The sequence below is a fragment of the Styela clava genome, chromosome 6, assembly GCF_964204865.1.
Source record: "Styela clava chromosome 6, kaStyClav1.hap1.2, whole genome shotgun sequence".
In the NCBI taxonomy this organism is placed as follows: Eukaryota; Metazoa; Chordata; class Ascidiacea; order Stolidobranchia; family Styelidae; genus Styela; species Styela clava.
The window spans coordinates 9587854-9610745 of record NC_135255.1 but is presented as its reverse complement, the minus strand read 5'-3'; the positions used below and the strand labels follow the sequence as shown (position 1 = coordinate 9610745).

Genomic DNA, 22892 nt, shown 5'->3' with positions numbered 1-22892 from the left:
TTTCTAGAATAACATTGCCACATTTTGTTTTTAGAATAACATTGCCACAGTTGTTTAATTAAACCAAGGCATAAACAATATTCGAATCAATTAAATTTAGATTATTTTTCGGTTGTGTTTATCGGGGGCTATTTATTAATCACTTACCGTACTATATTTTTCAATTTTTTTCATGAATATTTTTTCATTACTGAAAAAATGAATGTTTTCATGACATGATGTCAATAATTGGCATTTGTTGTCTGTGCATAATAATTGCTAAGCATAGAGGGATTTGGTTTGGCATAAATGAGATTGAAATGGTTGCCTTCACATTTGAAATATTGCTACCTGTTGGTTACTGTATATATTTGTTTTTGATATCAGCGATACAGCCTATTCAACAATGCCACTAAAGTGCCTTTTGTTACTGTTTCTACCAAATTTTCAACTGCCATTTTATTTTACTGACAAAGATACACAATTTTAATTTATTCATCAAAATATCAGTTCCAATATTTTCTTGTCCCCAATATTATTTATGTGTTCCATTAAGCTAAATCATTAGCTTGTATCGAAATTTTCAAGTCAGTTTTTTTTGTTTTTTATTCTTCTTTTGTTTCATTTTTTTGTATAGATGGGTGCGAACTTGATTGTAAAATACTGCAAAAAACTGTCACTTCTTAAACACAATTTTCTTTTTAGAAATAATATTATACAATATGGCTAATATTCCGGGTGTACCCCCTGGCCATCCTGAACCATTAGGGCCTAAACAACCACATGAATTGAACATAGCATCTCTTTGCCAAATGGGGCAAGATACAGTGCAAGAACTCGTACAAAAAGTCAGTGAAGTCTTCCAAAACTTCAAACTAATGCAACTTCCTAATGGAACCCAACCTAGTATGAGAAACACACAAAATGTATCGAAAAAGATTGCAGACAGTCTCGTGCAAATTGAATCCCATTTTAAAAGACTGAAACATGTATATAGAGAATGCCAAAAGAAACTTCCAGATGACGTAGATCCGTGTGTTTTAATTCCTCATACTAATCAAAATATGGATTCTGGTGAAAGTTTAGCCGATGAACTTCCGAGAAGTCAGAAAGAAATTTTTCTTGAACAAAAGAAAAGTGAACTTGAAACCATTTTAAATACCAGAAATGAACAATTGAAAAATTTATTAGAACAAATGAGAAATTTAGTTTGGGAAGTTAATTCAGTATTGTCAACGTTAGACAGTCTTTGATAATCAGTTGATTTGTGGGTTTATTCTATTGCTTTGTCACCTTTAAATTTGCAAATTTATTTAGTTTTCTATTAATGTGATTCATTGGAAAGGTGGTTCCCAACCGGGGGCAGGTGGTCTTTCTAGGGGTTCACAATTTCTAGGGGGTGCCAAAATGATTTTAATGTGATTTTGTTTGCATACTTTTTCTTTCAAAACAAATATTTTATTGTTTCATTATTTACTGAAAAGGTTATTTTCGGTCACAGGAGTTTTTCTCTTTATTTGTGCAAGAATTGTTTGGTCATAATGGGATTTGGCATCTACCAATCACAATAACAATATAAATTCTTCTGTGTTCTGCAAATTTTAATTAACCTTTGTAATTGGTTATATATTAACCACCTTTGACTTTTTGTCCTTTGGTTTATAAATATACCAGTCTCTAGTAGGGGGGAATCAATTGGATCAAAATGGCAGCTTTATATTTTATCATCAGCATGAGATTATTTGATCATGGCAACCTTTTTATCTTAACACTTCAATTCTTTGAGTAGTGGAGAAATCTGAACCCCACTGATTTTAAATGGGAAATTTGATTAATATCATCTTTCGGATTAGGGCCATTGCAAGTCATATGATGGATAAATATGTTCCACTCCATACACCGTGTTGAATTTACTTTACTTTTTCTTAGTGATTGTGATTTCAAACTTGGTAAATACATCAGTCCTCAAGGTGCTCGAAATGTGTTACAGCGATACATTTATTATTTGCCAGTGCCTACTATGATTACAACCTTCCTACAAGATGCAAATTTGATTTGTAAGTCATCTCAATCATATATAATTTACCATGTTTTCATTCTTTTTATATTACAGCATTCAATGTATTAATAAACTGTGCATATTAAATGTTAATAAAGAGAAATATGGAGAAATTTTCAGTTGGTGCAGGTGAGGTCCTGACTTTGGGATTAGTAGGTTTCTACTCGAATTTAACTTGAATGTTCGTATCAGAGCCTGACTATCGAAAATGAAAAAACTCTCACAAAATCTCATAGTTATCAAAAATTTTACTACAATGAAATGATGATTTTAAATGGATGTATTCAGATGAAAATACTCATCTCCCATTGTAAGGTTGTTTCATCAGTTATGGTGGCTAATTTAGGACCATTTATTATCTGACTGCCTAAAGTGATGTTGGCAATACTCATGAATGGGGATCTCAAAAAAAATCTAATATGGTACAATTATACATATATACAATACAACTGCTAATTTCAAATCATATTCCACACGTTTTCTCCCTCTTACGACTCTCCGAGCATTATCAAAATAGTTGGTACAGGGAGAAAGATTATTCTAGAACAGAAGTGCGCAACACATGGCATGTTGGTCATTTAAGCCGGCCAAGGATGGCCGAAACTGGATATTCTAGTAATTGAAATTTCATATGTTTAAATCTGGTAATTCAAAAAATTAAAACAAACAAACAATTATTTGACTGAATCCTCGGAAAATGGAAGGGTTGGAAGCTTTTTTTGGTTTTGCCGGGAGATGTAGTAGAATGGAGAGGTTGTGGAGCAACAATTTTCAAAACGCATGAGCAATAAAAATATCAGTTCAAGTGTCTATGTGTATACGAACCTCTTTTCACTCTCGTTTTAACATACCTGTCAATTGAATATATAATATTTTATAGACTCGTACCATCTTTTGAATGATAATGAAGTTCCATTTGCTTCGAGATTAAAGCTCTGTCGTGTCCTTTGGATTTCAAATGAATTCGTTTTGGCAAGAAAGTATCAGTTGCTATTGAATTGGCTGGGCACTCAGTTAACATCTCTTGTATCAAAGTGAGTTTATCCCACCTAAGGTGCTACTACCTAAGATGCGTTGATCAGATCTTAACTAGTTGCTTCATGATAATTCCTATTAAAAAATTGGAAATTTTTAACATTATTCACTGGACCCTTCAATGAAATTTTTCTGAAAGTAACCGATCTGATAAGTATTCAAGAAGTGTGAAATGAAACATGTAAGGCATTGCTGATTAAAGACATGAGATGATTCGAATGATAAGTGTTTAAAATAAGAGAATCGAATATACTTTTGATATATTCCTTTGTTTGCCTATTTTGGATTCTTTATGCCCTCCCTGCATTACTTTTTTAATCTTTATAGCATCATTAACTAGTGTTACATGTACCTTGCACTCCAGCTTTCGAATAGTTTATAATGTGTCCTTATTATTAGGCTTCCCGCTGCTTGTCAGCAGGGAACCTATTGTATTCCTGTGTTTTATTATTATTATTATTTATTTATTATTATTTTTTCAAATTGGTCCTACAAACTTGAAATTCACCTCAAATGTGCAGAAGTTCTCAGCTAGCAATAAAATGCAAATTTTTTTTTACGCGGGAAGCCTGTTAAAGCTGCACGCAGCTCTAGTTAAATACGTATTACAATAGTACTATATAACTACGGTAAACAATCTTATTATGGCTACACCAATTACAAAGTATTTTTGTAGTTCCTCTCCCAAAACAACAAAATTTCTCACGGGTTGGGAAACGCTGAAATATCCGAATGTTACAAATAACAACATCATTATTCAACTTTATCTTTGTAGTTCTTCAGATTTCACTGCTGCTATACACACATTTAAAGATTTTTTGACTTCAAAATGTCTTGTTGAAGAATTGCCTGATTTAAAAACTGTGACCGTCAAGCCTGCTGTTACACAGGTGGTTTTGAAGACACATATTTAATTCATCCATATTGAATTCGCAAAATGAAGCATGAATGAATGCATATTGTATAAATTCGGTTCATGGCCATAATTCATTGAAGTCTTTTAATCCTATTGTGATTTAAGTGAATTCTTTTAGTGAATAAACACTGTTATTTCGCGATATCCCTTATGTTTCTATTTTAATAAAATATTTCCTACTCAAATTTCAGTTACGAATTTTTTCTAGACTGTGGGGAACAAATATAATAAGATGAGGGAAAACCATGTGGCAATAGATAACTAGATATATAACTTTCAAAATACATTAGAAATATTGTTTATTACATATTTCATTTAGACTATATCGGAATATCTGCAAAATCAAGATAATAATTTTGGCGACATGAGAGAATGTCTTCGATCAATTGGGGAAATCTTACTGACGAATGATAAAATAATATGCAATATCTCATCACAGTTTGAGGCGTTGTCAGCCTATACTTCAACCTGGATCAATTTTGTCAAATTGTAAGTTCTAAAGTTTTCCTTCCAAATTTTCAGTAATACTCTTTTCCCATGAGTAGTGAAGTAGATATTGCTTTTTTGATGCAGGTTTGGTGAAATCCATTCTTTTCAAGTGAATTATTTATTATCTTGTATCTTGAATAGGCATGATCTAGTAATCGTTTCACTTTGAAATAAATTAGATTGAATTTCCAAAGCTTGATTTTTACACAAAATCGCTAGTATGTTCGTGAGATTTTGATGAGTTATATTATGTTTTTGTCAGACAAACAGCGTGCGGCGCAGCTACAGAGGCTATAGGGCTGATTACCGTCAGTTGAAAGACTAAATGCCCATCCCCCTACCAAGGGTGTAGAAAATTAGGTAAACAATGCCATACTGGAAAAAAAATCCAAACTGAACTAACATACTTTTAATCAAATCACTTTTTATTTGGTCTTGATTGGAGTGGTTTAGATGGATGGATGAGGTAATATATGACATAACAAACGTGCAGTTCAGTAAATAACTTACAATAAACGCAAGTACAACAACAACAATCACCGCTCGCAAAATTTAATGTGGAAACCTCATTTAAGGTGATCTGCGGTTCTGATTTATCGTTATAATGACAACCACATTTCTAACGCTCAAAGATTTCTGTCACTGCCATCACCATAATCCTGAATATTGAGAAATATACCTCATTGGAAATTGAAGTCAATTTTATAAAAATTGTTTTTCTGCCTTTGAATTCCATTGTTCATCTTTAATGTTACTATTCAGACAAATGAAGAATTCTACAAATCACACGGAACTCAATGACTTTTTAGATCATGTTAGATTTCTTTTGGAGAAGAACTTGAAATTGATGAAAGGTTACAATGCCAATAAAAAAGTAAGGTTTAATTTATCTTCATCGTAGGGTTTTCCAAATTAGAAAATTCGAGCTTATTAAAAATTTATTTGGTATTTCTATAAGTTTTTTCAATTTGATTTTATTATTGTTGGTAATAAAATTTTAATTCAAAAAGCTTATAAAATAGTGGGGGTATGTTATGGGATGCAATGGTGGAAAAACATCAAAAGGTTATTAAATCATACCACATGCCTGTATTTCTTGAAATAAAGGGTGACCCCCAAAAAACAGCACCCAAGTCATTAGAAACATATTCTAGAAATAACTTAACTTTATATTTCATGCACAACTTCCTAGATCAGTGGTTTCCAACTTTTCCACCCCCACAGACCGGTGACATCAAATTAAATAACCTTACGGACTGGTAACAAAATATCGAAATATATAAATAAATATCCTGAGTAATATACATATTTTGGTACAGAACATGAAAACAAAGAATAACAAATCACCAAAAAAATCTCAATTTGTCAATCAGATTTCAAACAAATTTTGACGATGATGAATATTGGTGCATAACTTTTAAAAAATTCGAGCGGGTCCTCCAGCCATGATGTTTTGCAAAAGTGAACTAGAGTTATGTGCGAAGCTTGGTAGCTAGAATGGGGTGGAGATAATGACCAGCGGTTAGGAAACACTGTCTCCTAGTCCTAGATTACTTTAGGGTACGATCACCTTGTAAATTTGATTGTTTGCTAGTTTGTGTCAAATTATTTTTGTATATACATAGATTACATTCTTTTAACCTTATGTAGTGTCATCATAATGTTATGTTAACTTCAAATATTTTTCAGTCTCTCATGCCATTTTGCAAGCATCTGTTGCTGCTTGTGTTGGAACTGCATTGTGATTGTACTAATATAGAAAAAACAGAGCATGATGTCATTGCACTTTTATCAGTGTTGGAAAAGACCATTTTAACAGCATTATTTTCAGAGTTGGTACTTTATTGTTAGAATGATAATAAAGAAAAATTTATGTTCTCTGAATAAAACATGGATATAACCAATTTTAGTATTACATTTGTCACATAAATTTTCTCACAAATATTACAGTTTTTCTGCTCCTATTTTGATAATCCCATAATATGTGTACCAGGTTAGGGTTAGGTTATAATTTTATTCCAATTTTCCTTATTTTACTTCTATTACGGGTTCGGGGACTGTCTGTGTTAGCCAAGTGAATATCCCCCCTGCCCATAGGTTTCAGTTCCTTTACACAACTTAATGTAAAATAGGCGAATAAAATTACCTCCATATCGGTACACATACTTCTGGAGCGCCCTTTTTTATCAAATTGCAATCCCATTCACTTCAAAACAGTATACTGATTGTCATATGTCAGCCTGATGTCTTATTTCCGTGTCACTATTTTTCCATATAGGAAAACAGTTTATTATAAGTTATGAAAATTAAGTCGCTGAATGAAGTGGCTATCTCTATCCCCATACCCAAAATCAACCGCAGGCTGGAAGAAAGGCTGTGGTTTGTATTCATATAAGGTTCTAATCTAATTTTTTATGTCATCTGACATCTATATTATAATGTGAGATGTAGAAATACTCAAATTGCTTTTAGCTGTTTAGTATTTTCTTAATTTGCATATGAAATTGTAAATGATGTTAATAATTTTCAGAGAAAATATGAAAATCTATGATGACCTTATTTCTGATGAATTTGGCACAAAAAATGATGTTGAAACTGATGAAACGAGACGCAGGTCGAAGAAATTTCAAAGATCAAAGAGACTTAACTTGGTTATGGGTGTGCTACAAAATATATCTCAAAAGGTAGTTAGCTAATTTGATTTTATTGCGATTTTGTTTGTATAATTTACCCTTTATAAGAAAATTCCTCGTTCTCTATAGTTTTATCAACTGGAAAGGTAATTTTCGGTCTGAGGGTGTTTTCACTTTCTTGTGTAGGAATTGTTTGATCATAATGGGATTTGGATTCTATGAATCAAAATATCACCTTGGATATTTCAGTGCTCCGCAAATTCTAATCTTTGTAATTGGTTGGCACTGGCAGGCTATCTGACCTGCAGAGAGATAACCATTATAAATCTATTATATTCGTATATAGGAGAAGAAATTTAATTTCTAGAAACGGAAATATGACGACAATTACGTTGGCTTTGGCTTTATCAAAGTAAATAGAGATGGCTTAGAATGTGCGCAATGTGTGCATTGCTCCATTGCTTGTATATTTGTAGTGGTAAACAAGGGTCATGATCTTATAAAGCCTTCGAAAGAGGGCTATGAGACATAAAAGGTTGGGGCAACACTGTATTCGAAAATAATATTTTAGGTTGTATTTGGAATCGAACATTATTTTGTATCGGCCAACTCTGGTCATCGTACACACTGTGGTATGCTTAGATGTCCCGGTTTTCGGTTTTAGTAGTTTTTGTTACACAATTTTAATTTTATAAAGCATAATTCTGTATAAATTTCTATCTGTTTGTCATATTTTCAAAGGAGCAAACTGATGGAAAAGTTGGTGAAAATTGTATTACCTTATTCTTCAAACTTTTCCTCATTTATGCTAAAGTAAAGTCTGAAGTGAAGATCAAAATGTTGAAGGAATTGACTAATATTGCATGTGTTCATCAAACAAAATGTCGTGATATTACTTCTTGTGACAAATTGAATATTGCCCTGCTTTGTGGACTATTAAAGGTTTGTCTTATTTTCTACTCAATCTAGGTAATAATTTACGCTAACTGTCCTGCTGTATCAAGGAATAGTTTCTGAATTATCAATTACCGGTAGTATGTCTCATAGGGTGTTCTACTTTTAGGTCAATGTATGCTGGCCTCGTTTTGAACTAAATTACGCTAAAAAGGCTATCAATCGTTTAGAAACTTATTATCCAACATGATTAATAAAAGAAAATGAAATAAGTTATAAATTATAACATTCATATGATCATAAATAAATTTTACATACTTTCATCGGAATCTCTATTATTTTTAATTGATAGATGGCAGATTTATACAGATTATATCAACCTGCTGTCGATAAAAAGCTAAGTGAAGATTTACTGCAATGGATGAAGAAAATTACAGAATCTCTTGTCACTAATTATAAGCCGTGGTAAGATTAACAGTATTGGTGTTTTTGGTTGTATGAAGAACATTTGTAATGCAAAAAGTGCAAAGGGAATTTATCGGTACCATGTAAGCAGTGGTTTCCAACTTTTTATGCCTCGTGGCCACCTTCCAGTTGGTTTTGGCACTTATGGCCCCTCTATTTATCATTCCTGTGGTATTTGTAGTGTGATTTTGACTGGTAGATTCCAAATCCCATTATTTTCAAACAATTAAAACACTTGATGAAATAACCTTAGCAAGAATTTTATCAAGGAAAACGAGGGTTTTCTTGCAGTAAAAAGAAATATCAGTTTTGCGCCTAAATATGTTGAGAACTGATGTTAGTAGACTTGATGAACACCTTGTAGAGTAGTGTGAAAATAACTTGTTCACAAAGATACAGCGTGCAATTTTTATTCAACCATAAAAATTACCTGGGATTTTAAATCTTTTTTTGAAATTAGTCTAAGGGAGATCAAGTTCATATACTAAACTTATCGATATGTTATAGGAATCCCGGATGAAAATCAACTTTCCTAATGTGTTTATCCTGTCAAAGTTTACTCAGAAAAGATCACTTTCTTTTTTCAGTTGCCAGTGGTTGTCTTGTATGATGGTAATGGCTGAAATTGACAAATCAATTGTTGAGCCATGGATGAAGTCAATCATAATCAAATCCGTCAGTAAAGACTCATCCAATAAAATTCCTTTGAAAAATATTTTTGAAATGGTTGACTGCTTTGTTGATGTTTATATTAAGATTCGACAGGTATGCTTGTTTGCTAGTATCCTAATAAATAATGTCTGTTTAATGGATTTTAAATTTAATATTGATTTTTCCTATAACTGTCTGACCAATCTTTTTCAAATCTTCAATAGACCAAGTACTAGGAGGCTATTACTTTTATATTTTTTTTCTAGGCTCCTCATATGAATCATTTAACAAATATATAATTTTTCCATCTGTTATGTTCCGTTTTTGAGTACTGATAAATTTTTGATTTTCATTGTAATACATTACAACATTACTCTAAGACAGGGGTGTGCAAACTGCCGCCCAAATGCATCTCACAAGAAAAAAATTTGTGGCCCATGGAGAAGTGCTAATTTTGAATGGTGTGCGGCTAGTGAATCGAGTTTTAATTTAGTTTAATCTGGTACGTGAGAGTAATTCCAATCCCATTGCTTTGCAAAGCCTATACCTAAGTCCAGTTTATTATCTATAACATTACAATGCCCTAACAGCTAGTTTGTGCGAAGGACACATGTCATAAGATCAATAACTAAAATTTTTGTGCTTGCAACTACTAGAAAGCCTATGTTAAGTAAAGGTGCGGCCTGTTGTTTCGCCCAGTTATTTGTATCTGGCACTCCTGTATTAAAGGTTGCAGACCCCTGCGCTAAGGTATGAATATTGACAATTTCTGCTTTCTAAACTCGTATGTAATTGAAAAAGCGATGGTTTTCACCAATCCTATTATGTTTTTAAAATACGGACTACGGTATTTCTATTTTAGTCTGTCAGATTGGTCAACATTGTGATACTTGTACTTGAAAGTGCTGTTGAATATGATACAGCACGAAACATTGATACGAATCGTTTAATAAACATTGCTGAGGAATTTGGCAACTGTCTCGGAAAAACGTTTACTTCAAAGTTGTCTCCAAGTTTAGTTATTGAGATTTGGTCAACTATTCTTGTAAGGATTTCACAAAAAGTGAGTATTTCGATTGTTGTTTGTTTCAATGATTTATTCTGCTCTTTTATTGTACAGGAGTGTTACAATTTCAATTTTATTATGAATTCATTTCTAAATATATCTTAACCAGGATTGTTTGTTTTAATAATCAGTTTTCATTTGGGTATTTTTACTTTATTTAATACACCTATAGGTGCAGATATATATATTGGTAAATTCCCTTTGTAAAATTTTTAAAACTTGTACTGCTGGCTTCAGGTTTTGTTCTTGTGATATCAAGAAACGTCAATTCGAATAATTAATTTTTTTAATTTAGATTATCATTTTTCATAGTAACATTATGATTTTTAATATCATGCATGATACATCCCTGATTCTGGTTAAATGATTTTGCTACTCGTTAAATCAATATATTGAATTATTTTGAATATGACTATCATTTTAAAATTCGAAAAATTCCGGTGCAAGTTTTTTGCTAAAGCATGCAAGCATGATGCTTACTGTTAATAAGAAACTTCATCCACCGGTATATGTGATACTCTAACAACCACACCCTCATTACTTATTTTTGTCATTGAAAAGGTTGAAGAAATTTCGAAAAATCCAGTGGAAGGTTACAACGAAAACACTCAATCTTCCACTCTTGGATTCCTCAATATGTTGTTTAAATTACTTCACAAAGTTGTTTCAAAGACACCTATATTTACTCTTTGGAATCATTTGACAGTTCGTGAAAAATTTAAAGAAAACATTTCGTCTTTGAAATCATCAACAAAGGCTTTGCAAGAAATGGTTTTGAAAAATACAATCGGTGAAAAATTGATTGGAAATTTTTTATCAGCCACTTTGATAGAAACACAGTTATCAAACGCACTGGAAAAATATGTTGTTGTTGAATCTGATGAAGTGTTACCGGGAATTCAAAATGTGCTATACAACAAGAACAACGACAAAACAACATTTGCATCCAGCTCGCTCTTCACAGATGACTTCCCTTTGATCGAGTTTTCTGCGTTATCAACGAATGACCCAAAACTTAATTTTGTTCTCCTTATTTTAATAAAGATTCAAAAATTAACTCAAAATCATAATGTGATAGAAATATCACAAAAATCAAAAAAACTTACACTTGTGGAAAATGCTGATGCAGTGTGTGACGCCTTGAATGATTTATTAAAACAGTTAGAATTGTATTTGCAATCAATAAACACAGGAGAATTATCACAATCAGGTAATTGATGACTGGAATTAAATTGAGCCACTTAACTCCCCTTTTTCTGTGATGCAGGCCTGATATTTCAGCCAAATTTCGCTTTTTCAATTATTTAATTCAAGAGAACACCATTCTGACAGAAGGCTTTTTAAGCCTATGTATTTGAGCATTATTTCTTTGTTCTATTATTGTTTCCAGTAGGTTTATTTAAAATGATTTCTAAATTGATTTTAAGAGTTAGAGTCCTAAAATACTAAACCACTGGTATTCTGTAATAGATATTGCTAGTTTAAGGTATCTTTTTTAATATAAAGCAGAATTTGATTTGACATATAAAAAAATGACAGACTATTATAAATTCGTTATTCTCTTTTTTACTTATATTTTGACAAAGTTTTTATTTTCTAGGTGGCATTTTGATTCCTGTATTCAAACATGTTGTAGACTTTTCACCTGTACTTTTGAATCATAAGGTTATAAGAAAGTGGATGATCAATGCAGCAGTCAGTTTGGTAAGTACGACTATGCAAAATATTGTTCAGGCCTTATGTAAGAATTCTGAAAGTTATAGATTTTATGTCGTATTTTATCCTTATGCGATTAAATTTTGATAGGATTAATGGCTGATTCGATTATCCAAGTGTTTAACCCTTTCCGTGCGGTGGGCATGTATACGTACCCACGACAAAAGTCGCTAGATTGCGGCGGGTACGTTGATGTACTCCACTGTTTTATTTAGCAATCGGTCGCAAACTGTTGGTCTAGTTTTTCCGGATTTTAGTTTATTGATAAGTCTTCTTCGAGATTAACATAAGCGACGGTAAATCTCGCTTTCGCTTACGACGGGAATTTTATTTGCGGCGGATCGAGGAAGTGTTTTTGAAATTTATGCAAATTTCGGTGTTTTGGGTGGTAATAGAAGACATATTATCCATTCCATCTACCAAAGTATTTTGAGTTAGATCACGAAATTGCTACAGCAATATTATGCTATTGTTTGCCAACCACGAAGCGGTAACAGTAAAGGATTTAGCGAATATTTCTATTTTTTATCACGGTTTGAAGTTTCAACTCCCAAGAAAAATAAATGCCTTTTTTCTATCCGGTTTGTGACTCAGACCACCACTTTTTAAAAAACTTTTTTTTTTAATCGCCAATTGCAAGCTCTTTAAATAAGCTTCCCAACGAGCCGTCAGTGGGCAGCAGAGGATCATTAGTTTTTTGTTAGTCGATCGATTAGTTGTGGGGGTACAAATGCATAAAATCGGCGTAGCCAATACGATTATTTAATAAAAAATAAAAATCGCATGGAAAGGGTTAATATATATTTGCTTGTGTATATTTTGCTGTTTTGTGTTCAAAGAGGGATTATTCTCATAACACTGGACTGATTACAACTTCCTATGTTCTGATTTTTATGTATCATCTATTGTAGTCTACTCCTAAATGTGATCTATATTATATTCAGATGTTCTGTAATCTAACCTGGTCAGATGACTGCAAAACATTGCTGGAGAAGGCTTTCGATTTTTTCCCAGATTCTTCTCAAGATGGAATTTCTTTCTTGGTGTTAAAGATTGCTGCCAAGAGGCTGTCAGGTTTGTTCTGAAAAATCTTTTTTCAAGAGCAAATGTTGAAATTCTAAATTTCCTGCTTTTATTCTGGTATATATTGCTCTTCAATAAGCTAACATGAAATTACACCTAATCCTTTTCTAAATACTGATTCAATAATATATTTTCAGAATACATTCCTAACAAGATGCTGCCGCCATTTACTTCGCCACCACCAAAAATGGATCCTGCTAAAATGGTGACCGGCATCCTTCAGAATAAAAAGCTGTTGAAAATAGACAGCTTTGATGAAGTGAAGGTTAAATATTATAATTTTTTTTAGTTATATTTATTTTTTATACATTTCACACACCGTTTTTCGAGTTTACTAAGATGGAGTGACCACACCGTAAAGAATTTTCAGATGACATAAAAATTTCTACAAAAAAATTCAAATAAAACAGATTCCAAAAGAACACGAGTTTCGGATTTCCGAACTAGACTTTGATAAGTATTGAAAATAACAAGCATAACTGTTAGCAAACTCTTGGAAGGGATCATTGGAAAACATAACACATGATTACATTCTCAAAATTTTTATTAAAAATGCCTCTTAAAGAAGGTTAGCAATGCATTTTGTGTGGGTAGAATATTTTATGCAGGGATTATTTTCAGGGAGAAGTTTTTCTGGGTGATTGTTCCCATTTTTCGAAATGGTAGCTTGGTAGGCAATAGGCATGCTTTGTTACATAATTAAATTTGCTTTTCTCCTTAAATTTTCAGATTGCGTTCCAAGGAATAGAAAAATACATGCAAATATTGAGAAAAGTCAATATTGAAAGTTTGTCTTTGGAAGAAACAGTGCCAGTCTTTGGTCATCTTTTATCCTGTTCCAAGATTTTGGAGAATATTGTAAAGAAATATTGTGAAATGGCTTCTACAGATGATTTTTCAATTTTCAAACAGCTGATCTCATTCATACTAAAAATAGTCGGTATGTAGAATATGTAACTTTCGCTATTGAAAATTTCAAATTACCGTATTTGCTCGTTTTGTAGCCCGGGCCCATATTCTTTTAACCAAACTCACTAATCGGGCCCTTATTCAAGCACGGGCGCTTGTAATTTTTGAAGTGAAATTATTCACAAGTATAATTATGAAAGTATGATTCAAACGAGAATAACGAAAGTTTTGACTTTTGGACGCCTAAGGCGTGAGTGTTATCTACCAGCGCTTAAAATTCAACAGCATTGTGACAAAAGCGCTTCTCATTTCCTATTGTTCTCTACCACTGAAAATCATCAGCTTTTACATCGTGCGGGTATTCGAGCACCGGCCCTTATTTATTTTTATGTTCTGTTCACACGGGCTATTCAAACGGGCCCTTAATCAGGATCGGGCGGTAAAACGAGCATATACGGTATTTATAGTAATTTCCTGACCCTCCTACTATCAGGCCTATTGTTGAATTATGATTTTAATTGTGGCGTACCATCAATAATTCCATATTTAATACAGAAGGGATCTCGGTAACCAGCTTTAGACTGACCACTTAATATTTTTTTTGAGTGCACAACCCAAAATTTTGGCAAATTACTGATTGTGTGCAAGACTCATTTTTGGAGAGAATTGAAGCATTATTTTCAGTGGGATATACATTATACAATAATAAATGTTTTCTGATAAGTTAGTAGTTATATTTTCAAACTTTTTATTGATTCTGCTCTGGTTCAGTAGTAATTCGGACAAAGGGCGTCACTTGTCATTCATCAGCACTCTTATCTTGCATGTTTATTTGTTGGTTTTAGGAATTAAAAGAATTGATTTGCTTCAATGTTGTGAACCTGTAGAAATCTTGAAATATTTTATCGGGTATGTTTTTATTATATCATTATAAATAAAAGATGTGGGTGGCAAAATCTGAATGATTGCCGCGATGGCCTTCTGAAAAAAGTGTTGGCTATGCAGGCTACACGTCATGGTTTTGAATCCCATCCTCACCCAGGGAGTAATGATTGAGATTCCAATAAAATGACTCGTTACATATTTTCGGATATCAGTGCTTTTTTCTATCCAGCTTGAAGAGAATGGTGTGAATAAGAATTGTATTACCGGTATATACTTGCAATAATAATATTTTTGAATTTTGAATATATGGTCATGCCTTACAATGAATTATGACAAATCATTGTATATTATGTATAGAGATTGATTTTAATAAACCAATAAAGTTAAGAAAAACGGTTTGGTATATTTTCTATACCTAAAACAGTCAGGGCAGACCTGAACCCAAGATACCAAATGCACAGAATCATTTATTTTACAATAAAAATATTCTAAATTATTCCTCAAATCAAAAAATTAACTACAATAAGTATAACTATTTTTGAACGTATGTCAATATTAAAATTACTTTTGACATAACTGATAATAGATTTATTTTAATATATGATTTTATTTTACTAGATTTTTTTATTTTTTAGAATCAAACAGTTAGTTGATAATGATCTGCAGGACTCATTAAATGCATTGCTTCAAGAAACCATATTTACGTGTTATCATAATTCATCAACCAATGCCAGGGCAATATTGAAGACCGTAAGATTTTGTAATGACACCTAATATATGATAGGGGTTGGCGAACCTTTTTTAATGAATGGGTCAAAATTTATATATATTCGTTTCGTTAAAGAAGACTGTGGATCCTAGAAATTCATTCAATGTCTGTACCAATGAGAAACTTATTGTTGAATTTTTTTCTTATAATCATTGCATGGTATTATGTAGTTTTGAGCACTTATAGCAGGACTATTCCTTCGCGAAAATACGGATTCGCAAGCATATGAATCATCTTTCCATTCTTCTGAGAAAAAATTATATTTTTTGATTGGCTTTTGACCGCATTAAACCGATAAACCAAATAGCGATATGCTGAAGTAGTTCGCCTCTTATTAAATCGTCCATCACTAAAATTTTGGTATATTTCGTAAGTCGTGTCTTAGCGGGTCACCGAAAAACCATGGTTTGAAAAATAGTTTGAAGCAGATCATGTCAATACAATAAGGAATACAGCTAAATACACCTTTAATGTGCTTATTAGTAGTGCTCATTCACTGAAAAACAAAATTGATAAATTACTCCATTATATTCATTTAATGTTACGGCTTCCCTTGTTTATTGGCAAGTAGCTGTTCAATGTCTATTGGAATAGTGGATAATGCGCGATGATGTCAGATAACATCAAGTCATATTCATGCTTTAGATGGGATTTTTTATTATTTTTACTCGTGCATTTATTTACCCCTGTAAACAAAACAAAGAAATTCACCCCAGATGTAATAATGCTGCCTACTCTTATGATGCTTATGGTATAACTTAACGAATCCTTTTCTTTTAGTTTTCAAAAGCAGCTGACAATGATGTTTCAATGGAATTAATTTCTGTACAAATCCGTGCTCTGATCAGTCTTTTATCATTTGATGATGGAAATGATTTTTTATACGGAAAGAAATTTCAGTCTGGTTGTAGGAAAAGAAAAATGAGAAACGAAATTCAAATTTGTAAAAAACTTAAGCTTGATTCCTCTGTAGAAGGCAACAATTTTTCACCAAAGATTCTTTCAGATGATTTGAACTCATTGTATCAAGGTTAGTATATGTATTCCAAAACTTATGGAAGTTTCGTGATTGCGATGAATTGTTAGTTAGCTTTATGAATCAGAGCAAAAAAGAACAAAGTTTAAAATTATTGTGGTTTAAGAGTTTTGCTGCACACTAACACAAATGTATTTACACATCTGACCAAGACTTTCACAGACATACATAATTCAACTACAACAGAAAAACTGCATTTTCAAATAATGAGTGTCACTCCAAGGCGGTTTTGCATGTTATTGGATCAGTGAAATGAGTAATTTGTTGCTTGATAAGCAGTGGGAAGCGAAATATTGCAGAAATATATCTGTGTTAGTGTGCAGCAAAACTCTTGAATCACTTAAAGTAGTTATCTTTACTCTTACTTCAGTGCCGTTGCATTGTATCCATGCAGATTAATATTCAATCTATGGATCGTGAATTCTTTATGAATTGATTAATAAAAATTTGTTTTTTCCCCCACCCAATACATTTAGTGTCAAATAATGTATGAGCTACTGTAACATTAATGTAAGTATCGTACTAAGCCTGACTCTACAATTCCATGTTTACAAATTCAATCTAAACTTTGAACTTAGTACTTTGACTCTAACTATGGCATGTTAAAGCCCCGTGACCACTGACTTAATAAAGGTTTATGACTGATTAAGTAAGATTCTGATTCTGGTTCTTTTTTTACATAATAGTCACAGGCCCACTTATATCCACTCAAAAGGGTCACTCAAAACAGAACCCATAAATTTCCTAATTATTTATACGAAAATGAGGAAAATTTATGGCCTGCGTTATTTAAAGCTTTGAATAAAGCGAAACTCCTCATAAAAGAGAATATGAAAAACACATTTTATATGGAACATTATTTGCGCGGAAGCTAAAAATGAATTTCATCAAAATTTAAGTGAAATTGGTTGGATTACGCCAATACCATTCAAAAAAAATTCAAACATTGCACAATATGATTTTATTATCTTTAAATTTAGAAGTTTGTCAATTGTTTAACAAGAAAAGAAAAGATTTGAGCAAAAGCCATTTCGCTGTATTATCATCTTGTATTGATGCTTACAATTTACTGATCTCTCATGAAAATCAATACCAAGTTAGCATTGATGACAATGTTGTTGAAATTTTCAAATCTAATGTAAATATTGGAACTGATGACAGGTATACTTGGTAAAAGTTTCGTTTTTTCAATATTATCAGTTCTTTGATAAATTCCTGTCTAAAAGATATACCCGTTGGCCGTTGTTCATAAAGTCGTAATTATTTTTCAAATTGCAAAGGAGGTTTATCAATACCATTTATAGTTTGTTGGCTCCTACAGTTATATTAAAGTAAAATGAACATAAATAAAACTGATTAAAATAAAAATCTAGTTAAGATGTTGAGAATCGACTTCGTATTGAAATTGTAATGATATGTTATGAACGCTCTGTATATTCAAATAAAGTATTAGGTGAAAAAGTAGCCGAGTTATCTAACATCAAGTCGTAGATAATGATGCATTTATGATCATCTTCTCTCATTTTTATATCTAAAGTTTTTTTAAAGAAAAGCTTGGTGTTTGGAATCTCTGTCACTAAACTGCTTGTTTTTTCTGCCATATTGACTTACATCAGTTTAGTTTTAGAACATCAAAGATTGAATAACTTTGTTTTGAGCCAACACTCTGGAAGAAATTTTATAGACCTGCGATATTGTTCGACCCACCACTCTTATGCTATCATTTTCTATATGATGATCATAATCCAGCCGTCTTTGCTGAGGGTCGTCTTTGTGTGTTGTGCCTTTTAGAACTTAAATTTTTTATAATTTGGTTTGATTTGCAATACTACAGATCATTTATTATAAATATTCTTTTATTGTGCATGAAGTGTAGCCTACATATGGATCGTTCCGATAAATATTTTGATAAAACTGACTCTTTAAAAAAAACTCTTTTTAGTACTGGGAGAAATTTACTAAATGGCTATATTGCTCTCTATTTTATCCAAAATAAGTATATTGCTCCTCCGCATGGCATTACATCACATGTGTCCTACAACTGTTTGATGCCGACTGTGCGCACTGCTCAGCTGCGGGACTTGATTTTCAATTTTGATTTGAAGCTATTGAATGATCAGATAGATATTGGATTTTAGTATAAATCCCATCCACTACCGGTACTGCTGTAAGTCAATGAACCTTTATGACCATACAATTGACCATTCCTTTTTCTAATATGTGATCATATTTTAATGCAGTAAAAATCAAGCCTTCATTGCAAAGCTTCACTTTTTGGGGTCCTGTCTTCAGTTGAAAGAAATAGAATACACGTATGATAAATCTCATATTCTGAATCTGGTCAAATATTTTGGAAAGGATTGTCAAAATGCTCATTTCCAACATGCGTTGAAAAGATGTATTTTATGCTTCTTATGGAAAACACCACTCCAGTATATTCAAAAAGGTAAACAGTTATTTTTGTATTGAATTTAATTTTTGTTTGCGATTTTTTTAGTAATGCCAAAAGCAAACCATTTTTTTTTATAAAGGTTTTTGTGGTATATCGAGGGTCTCAAAACTAAAAGGCAAATTCAAAAATTTTGAAATATATATGCTTTTGAAGCTGAGAACTCCACATTTTTTATAGCTCAGTTAGTTTTCACAAAATTTTGAAAAGCGGGAATGCAAAGTCGAAAAAAATGCAAAATCAATTATAGCAATTTTTCATTTACCCGAAAAAGTTAACAAAACCCATGGTTTAATAGAGGCATAATTAAACACTGTAATTTGGGTATTTTCACAAATTTGGCTCTTGTTGCGAACTGTCGATATCAACAAAAACAATGTGTAGCTTGATATGTTGCTACCTTTGTTATATTCGTTTAACTGTTTTTTTAAAGTCTAACGCATACTGTGATGATAGCTGTTTCTTCGAGGTATTCAGTCTATTATTTCTTTCATTTTTGTATACCATTATTGGTATTACTATTACTAACTCCAAGCTACTGAAGGCTACTTGGCATTTTTGTAAAATAATTTCAATTCATTCAGATGTTTTTGATGAGGTTATTTTGAATTTGCGATGTGGAGATGATGAAAATATTGAAAGTAATATCAAGTTTGCTTCTCTTCTGCTCGATTCTGGTTTACTCAATGAAACTGGTGAGATCTTATTACAAATATCCCGAGAGTAACTTTCTAGGTCAGATATGAGGATATATAAACAGTTGAATATTTCATATACATGGATGAAAATATATCTCATAGTAACCTTTTTTAACCACTGCAATTGCGAGATAGATAAAGTTAGATATGATATGATAAATGAAAAAATACTTCTGTTAATATCCGTTACAATAAAATTAAAAAATTGTAAGTCAATATATCATAAATTTGCTTGGTGTCGGATTGCTGGAGGTTCGGGTTGATTGTTTCATGACTCGGGGGTACTTAACAGGAAAAAGGTTGAGAACACCTGCCATAGACCATCGAACTGGGAGGATTCAGCGTAAGGCCAGTAAACGATTATGACATCTTTCATATTTTTTGACCCTTTTTTTGGTATTCTGGTTATGCATCACAAGGTCAAGATGATGATCAAAAAGTATCGAGAATTATCAGTTCGAGATTTGTCAAGTCATTACTCGAGTCTCTCAATGTTTACTCAACTAAGGTCTCACTTGACATCAACACTATGAATGTTACAACATTGATTTCCGCAAATCAAATTGTTACAAAAATTGTCAAGATTAAATGGGTGAGAAATTGTATTTTTAATAGTTTTTTATTATTGAAATTACTCTTCTAACTATAGTTCGAGAGCGACATGCTCCTCTAAAATAAATAAATTGATGTATGTTACGTCTACCAACAAGTTATTGTTCATGTTTCTTTTTCTCCTGGTACAAAACATTTGTTTTAATCGAACTACTGAACCTCTGTTTGTGTATGATGGTACTCAATAGTTTCAGAAATCTTTAATGCTTTGCACAAAAACTATGCTCTATCTAGAATATGTTCCGAATGACCTGGATTCTGTATTTTTAGGTTATTATTGTTTTTTTGCATCAAATTGCGATATATGTAATTTAAGATCAAACTTGTAATGTTATCAGGTGAGACTTCAGGCAATCGAAATTTGCAATATTTTTGATGCAATTTTTGGAATCCCTCTCGAAAAAATACATGAGTTGAAAGGTTTGTTTACTTTTCATTTCTGTAAAAGACCAGACAATTATTTTATTACCTACCTTGAAGCATAGGATTGAAGTAGAATAGATTTACTATAAATCGGCTGCTTCGCTTTTATTCTTTTTCATTTTGAAATATTTCAGTTTTTGTACTTGTGAATAACGTAATGCTCTTTGTTATTTTCTACAATAAGGTAACGTGGACCTTGCAAATACTGCATTGACCCTTTTTTGCTCATCAAATGTTCCTGTATATATTACTAAAAAATACTAAATACCATTGGCAGGTGCTATTGTGATGTATGAAGCATTCCATTCATGCTATGACGTCATTCATTGCGTAATTATCCATCACAAAGACATCGGACACCTTGCTGCTATCTGTAATTCTGCATTTAGAAAGATGTTGAAAGCTGCACTGCATCTCGGAAAACAGAAGTACTTTTTAAAAATTCTTTGTGATTATGATTTATCATATTTGTCTTGATGGAGACAAGTTGGTAAAATGGTGTAATTTTATTGCAAACCATGGCCTATTGTGCAGCAATCATCCCACACAGGATTCAAACTTGCGATCCAAGCAGGGTAATAAGGCTTGCAATGGCAGGTGTATTCCTAGCACTTAGCACAGTGTACACACAGTCATCCCCACAGGATTCGAACCTGTGAACCCAAGCAGGGTAATCGTAGATGTGATGGCAGACATATTCCTAACACCTAGCACAGTGCATCAACAGCAGAGCCACAAATTGATTTCAAATTTTTAATTTGTGAATATGGTTTCTCTGGGCCCTGTGGTACTAGTTATGTGAACAACTTTCTAGTTTTTGTATAGTTTCCACTCACACTCTATTATTTCAAACTAGACTTTTTAATTTACCTATTCTTATATTACAGATTCCTAGCCATAGCTTATTTTCTGTATAACAGTTCACTATGTATTTTACTTTGCAAAGCCAACAAGATTATATTCCAATCGTTATAGAATGCATAATCTTTTTAGGTCGGATTCCATTATTGATTCTTCTGAACTTCTGCATGATAATGAAAATTATAATAAATCAATAAAATGTGCAGGATTATTGGAAAAACTGTTTCAACTTGTTGCTGACAATTACAAGAAAGATTTTTTAAAGGTAACATGAATGAGCCTAACAGTTTAACAAATTTCAATTTAATATGGCCCGATATAAACTAAAGCAAGAACTGATCATCTCTTCATTGTATAAGTTGTAATCACAGTAGAGACTAGAGAGGAAGGGATAAAAATATTGTTTTACTTTCAGTGCATGTCATATGTTGTGGCAGATTACATCTGTATCACTACTTCGGATACTATTGTTCCATTTGTGAAAGTGAGTATTACAATAATTTGGTATTTCATTAATAATCTCTGCTAATGTCCTCCTGTGATCATGATCTTAGTATAACGATGTGCGGAATATAGTTTTGATGTACATCAGTGATCTGTTGAACCTTGGGGTAAATCATTGATTTACAAGGAATAATTCTTGACCCCTTCATCTGAGTGGTGGGTGTTCATGCATAAAATGTATCTCAATCTACGTCTTCCAAAGAAATATATTTGAAAGGGTTATAGTAACGAACAATCAACTATAATATATAAAATGTTACAGAAATTCTTCACTAGAGCAATTTACCATCTCATATCTGTGATGGATGAATTTGATGTTGCTATGATTCGGAAGGCTTTACCTGCTGGTGTTCGCGATGTTTTTCAGACATTGTATATTGATTATGGTAGAAACTTTAAATACAAGGGATTTGTTTGAAAGTTGGTTACCGATATCTTTGGGGGCCGTAACAAGAATAAATTGGTTCCTGTAGTCGTTTGTGTTTAAATTATGTCGTTTTAGAATGCTAAAAGAAAAAAAACTCGCGAGAATTGGCAGTGTTAGACAGAAATGATAAATGAGTGTTTTCAGACTTCTCACATTTCAGTTACACTCAACACACCGTGTATGTGGTCACAGACCCAAATTTCAGCAGCTCCCTGACTGTATGTTGCTCCAACTGCATTTACATGCAAACCTAAAGTCACCAAGACACTTTCAGACTATCATATTTTGTTGCACAGCACTCCTTTTTCCATTCTAAAAAAAACCATCATATTT

General features: G+C 32.3%; 2 protein-coding genes across 4 annotated transcripts; both read left to right on the top strand.

The window, feature by feature from the left end:
- The first annotated feature begins 699 nt into the window (after window positions 1-699).
- On the top strand, window positions 700-2092 carry LOC120332086 (mediator of RNA polymerase II transcription subunit 30-like). Its single transcript, XM_039399290.2, has one exon. It carries the CDS (start codon window positions 702-704, stop codon window positions 1230-1232), a length of 531 nt encoding a protein of 176 aa, XP_039255224.2. The 5' UTR covers window positions 700-701; the 3' UTR covers window positions 1233-2092.
- On the top strand, window positions 2064-22604 carry LOC120332083 (uncharacterized). 3 transcript variants are annotated; one of them, XM_039399287.2, is made up of 28 exons: window positions 2091-2167; window positions 2919-3072; window positions 3849-3963; window positions 4309-4478; window positions 5241-5352; window positions 6168-6310; window positions 7009-7162; window positions 7853-8053; window positions 8358-8470; window positions 9058-9235; window positions 9984-10184; window positions 10749-11397; window positions 11788-11891; window positions 12848-12977; window positions 13124-13251; window positions 13716-13926; window positions 14741-14804; window positions 15416-15530; window positions 16330-16579; window positions 17569-17746; window positions 18826-19031; window positions 19619-19729; window positions 20152-20324; window positions 20683-20764; window positions 21045-21195; window positions 21761-21893; window positions 22044-22112; window positions 22395-22604. In XM_039399287.2, the coding sequence occupies exons 1-28, from the start codon at window positions 2125-2127 to the stop codon at window positions 22548-22550; spliced, it is 4494 nt and encodes a 1497-aa protein (XP_039255221.2). In that variant the 5' UTR covers window positions 2091-2124; the 3' UTR covers window positions 22551-22604. The 3 variants fall into 3 exon arrangements, with proteins under 3 accessions (XP_039255222.2, XP_039255221.2, XP_039255220.2); XM_039399286.2 differs by having other exon boundaries at window positions 17566-17746; XM_039399288.2 differs by lacking the exon at window positions 2919-3072 and having other exon boundaries at window positions 2064-2167; window positions 17566-17746.
- The last annotated feature ends 288 nt before the right edge of the window (window positions 22605-22892 follow it).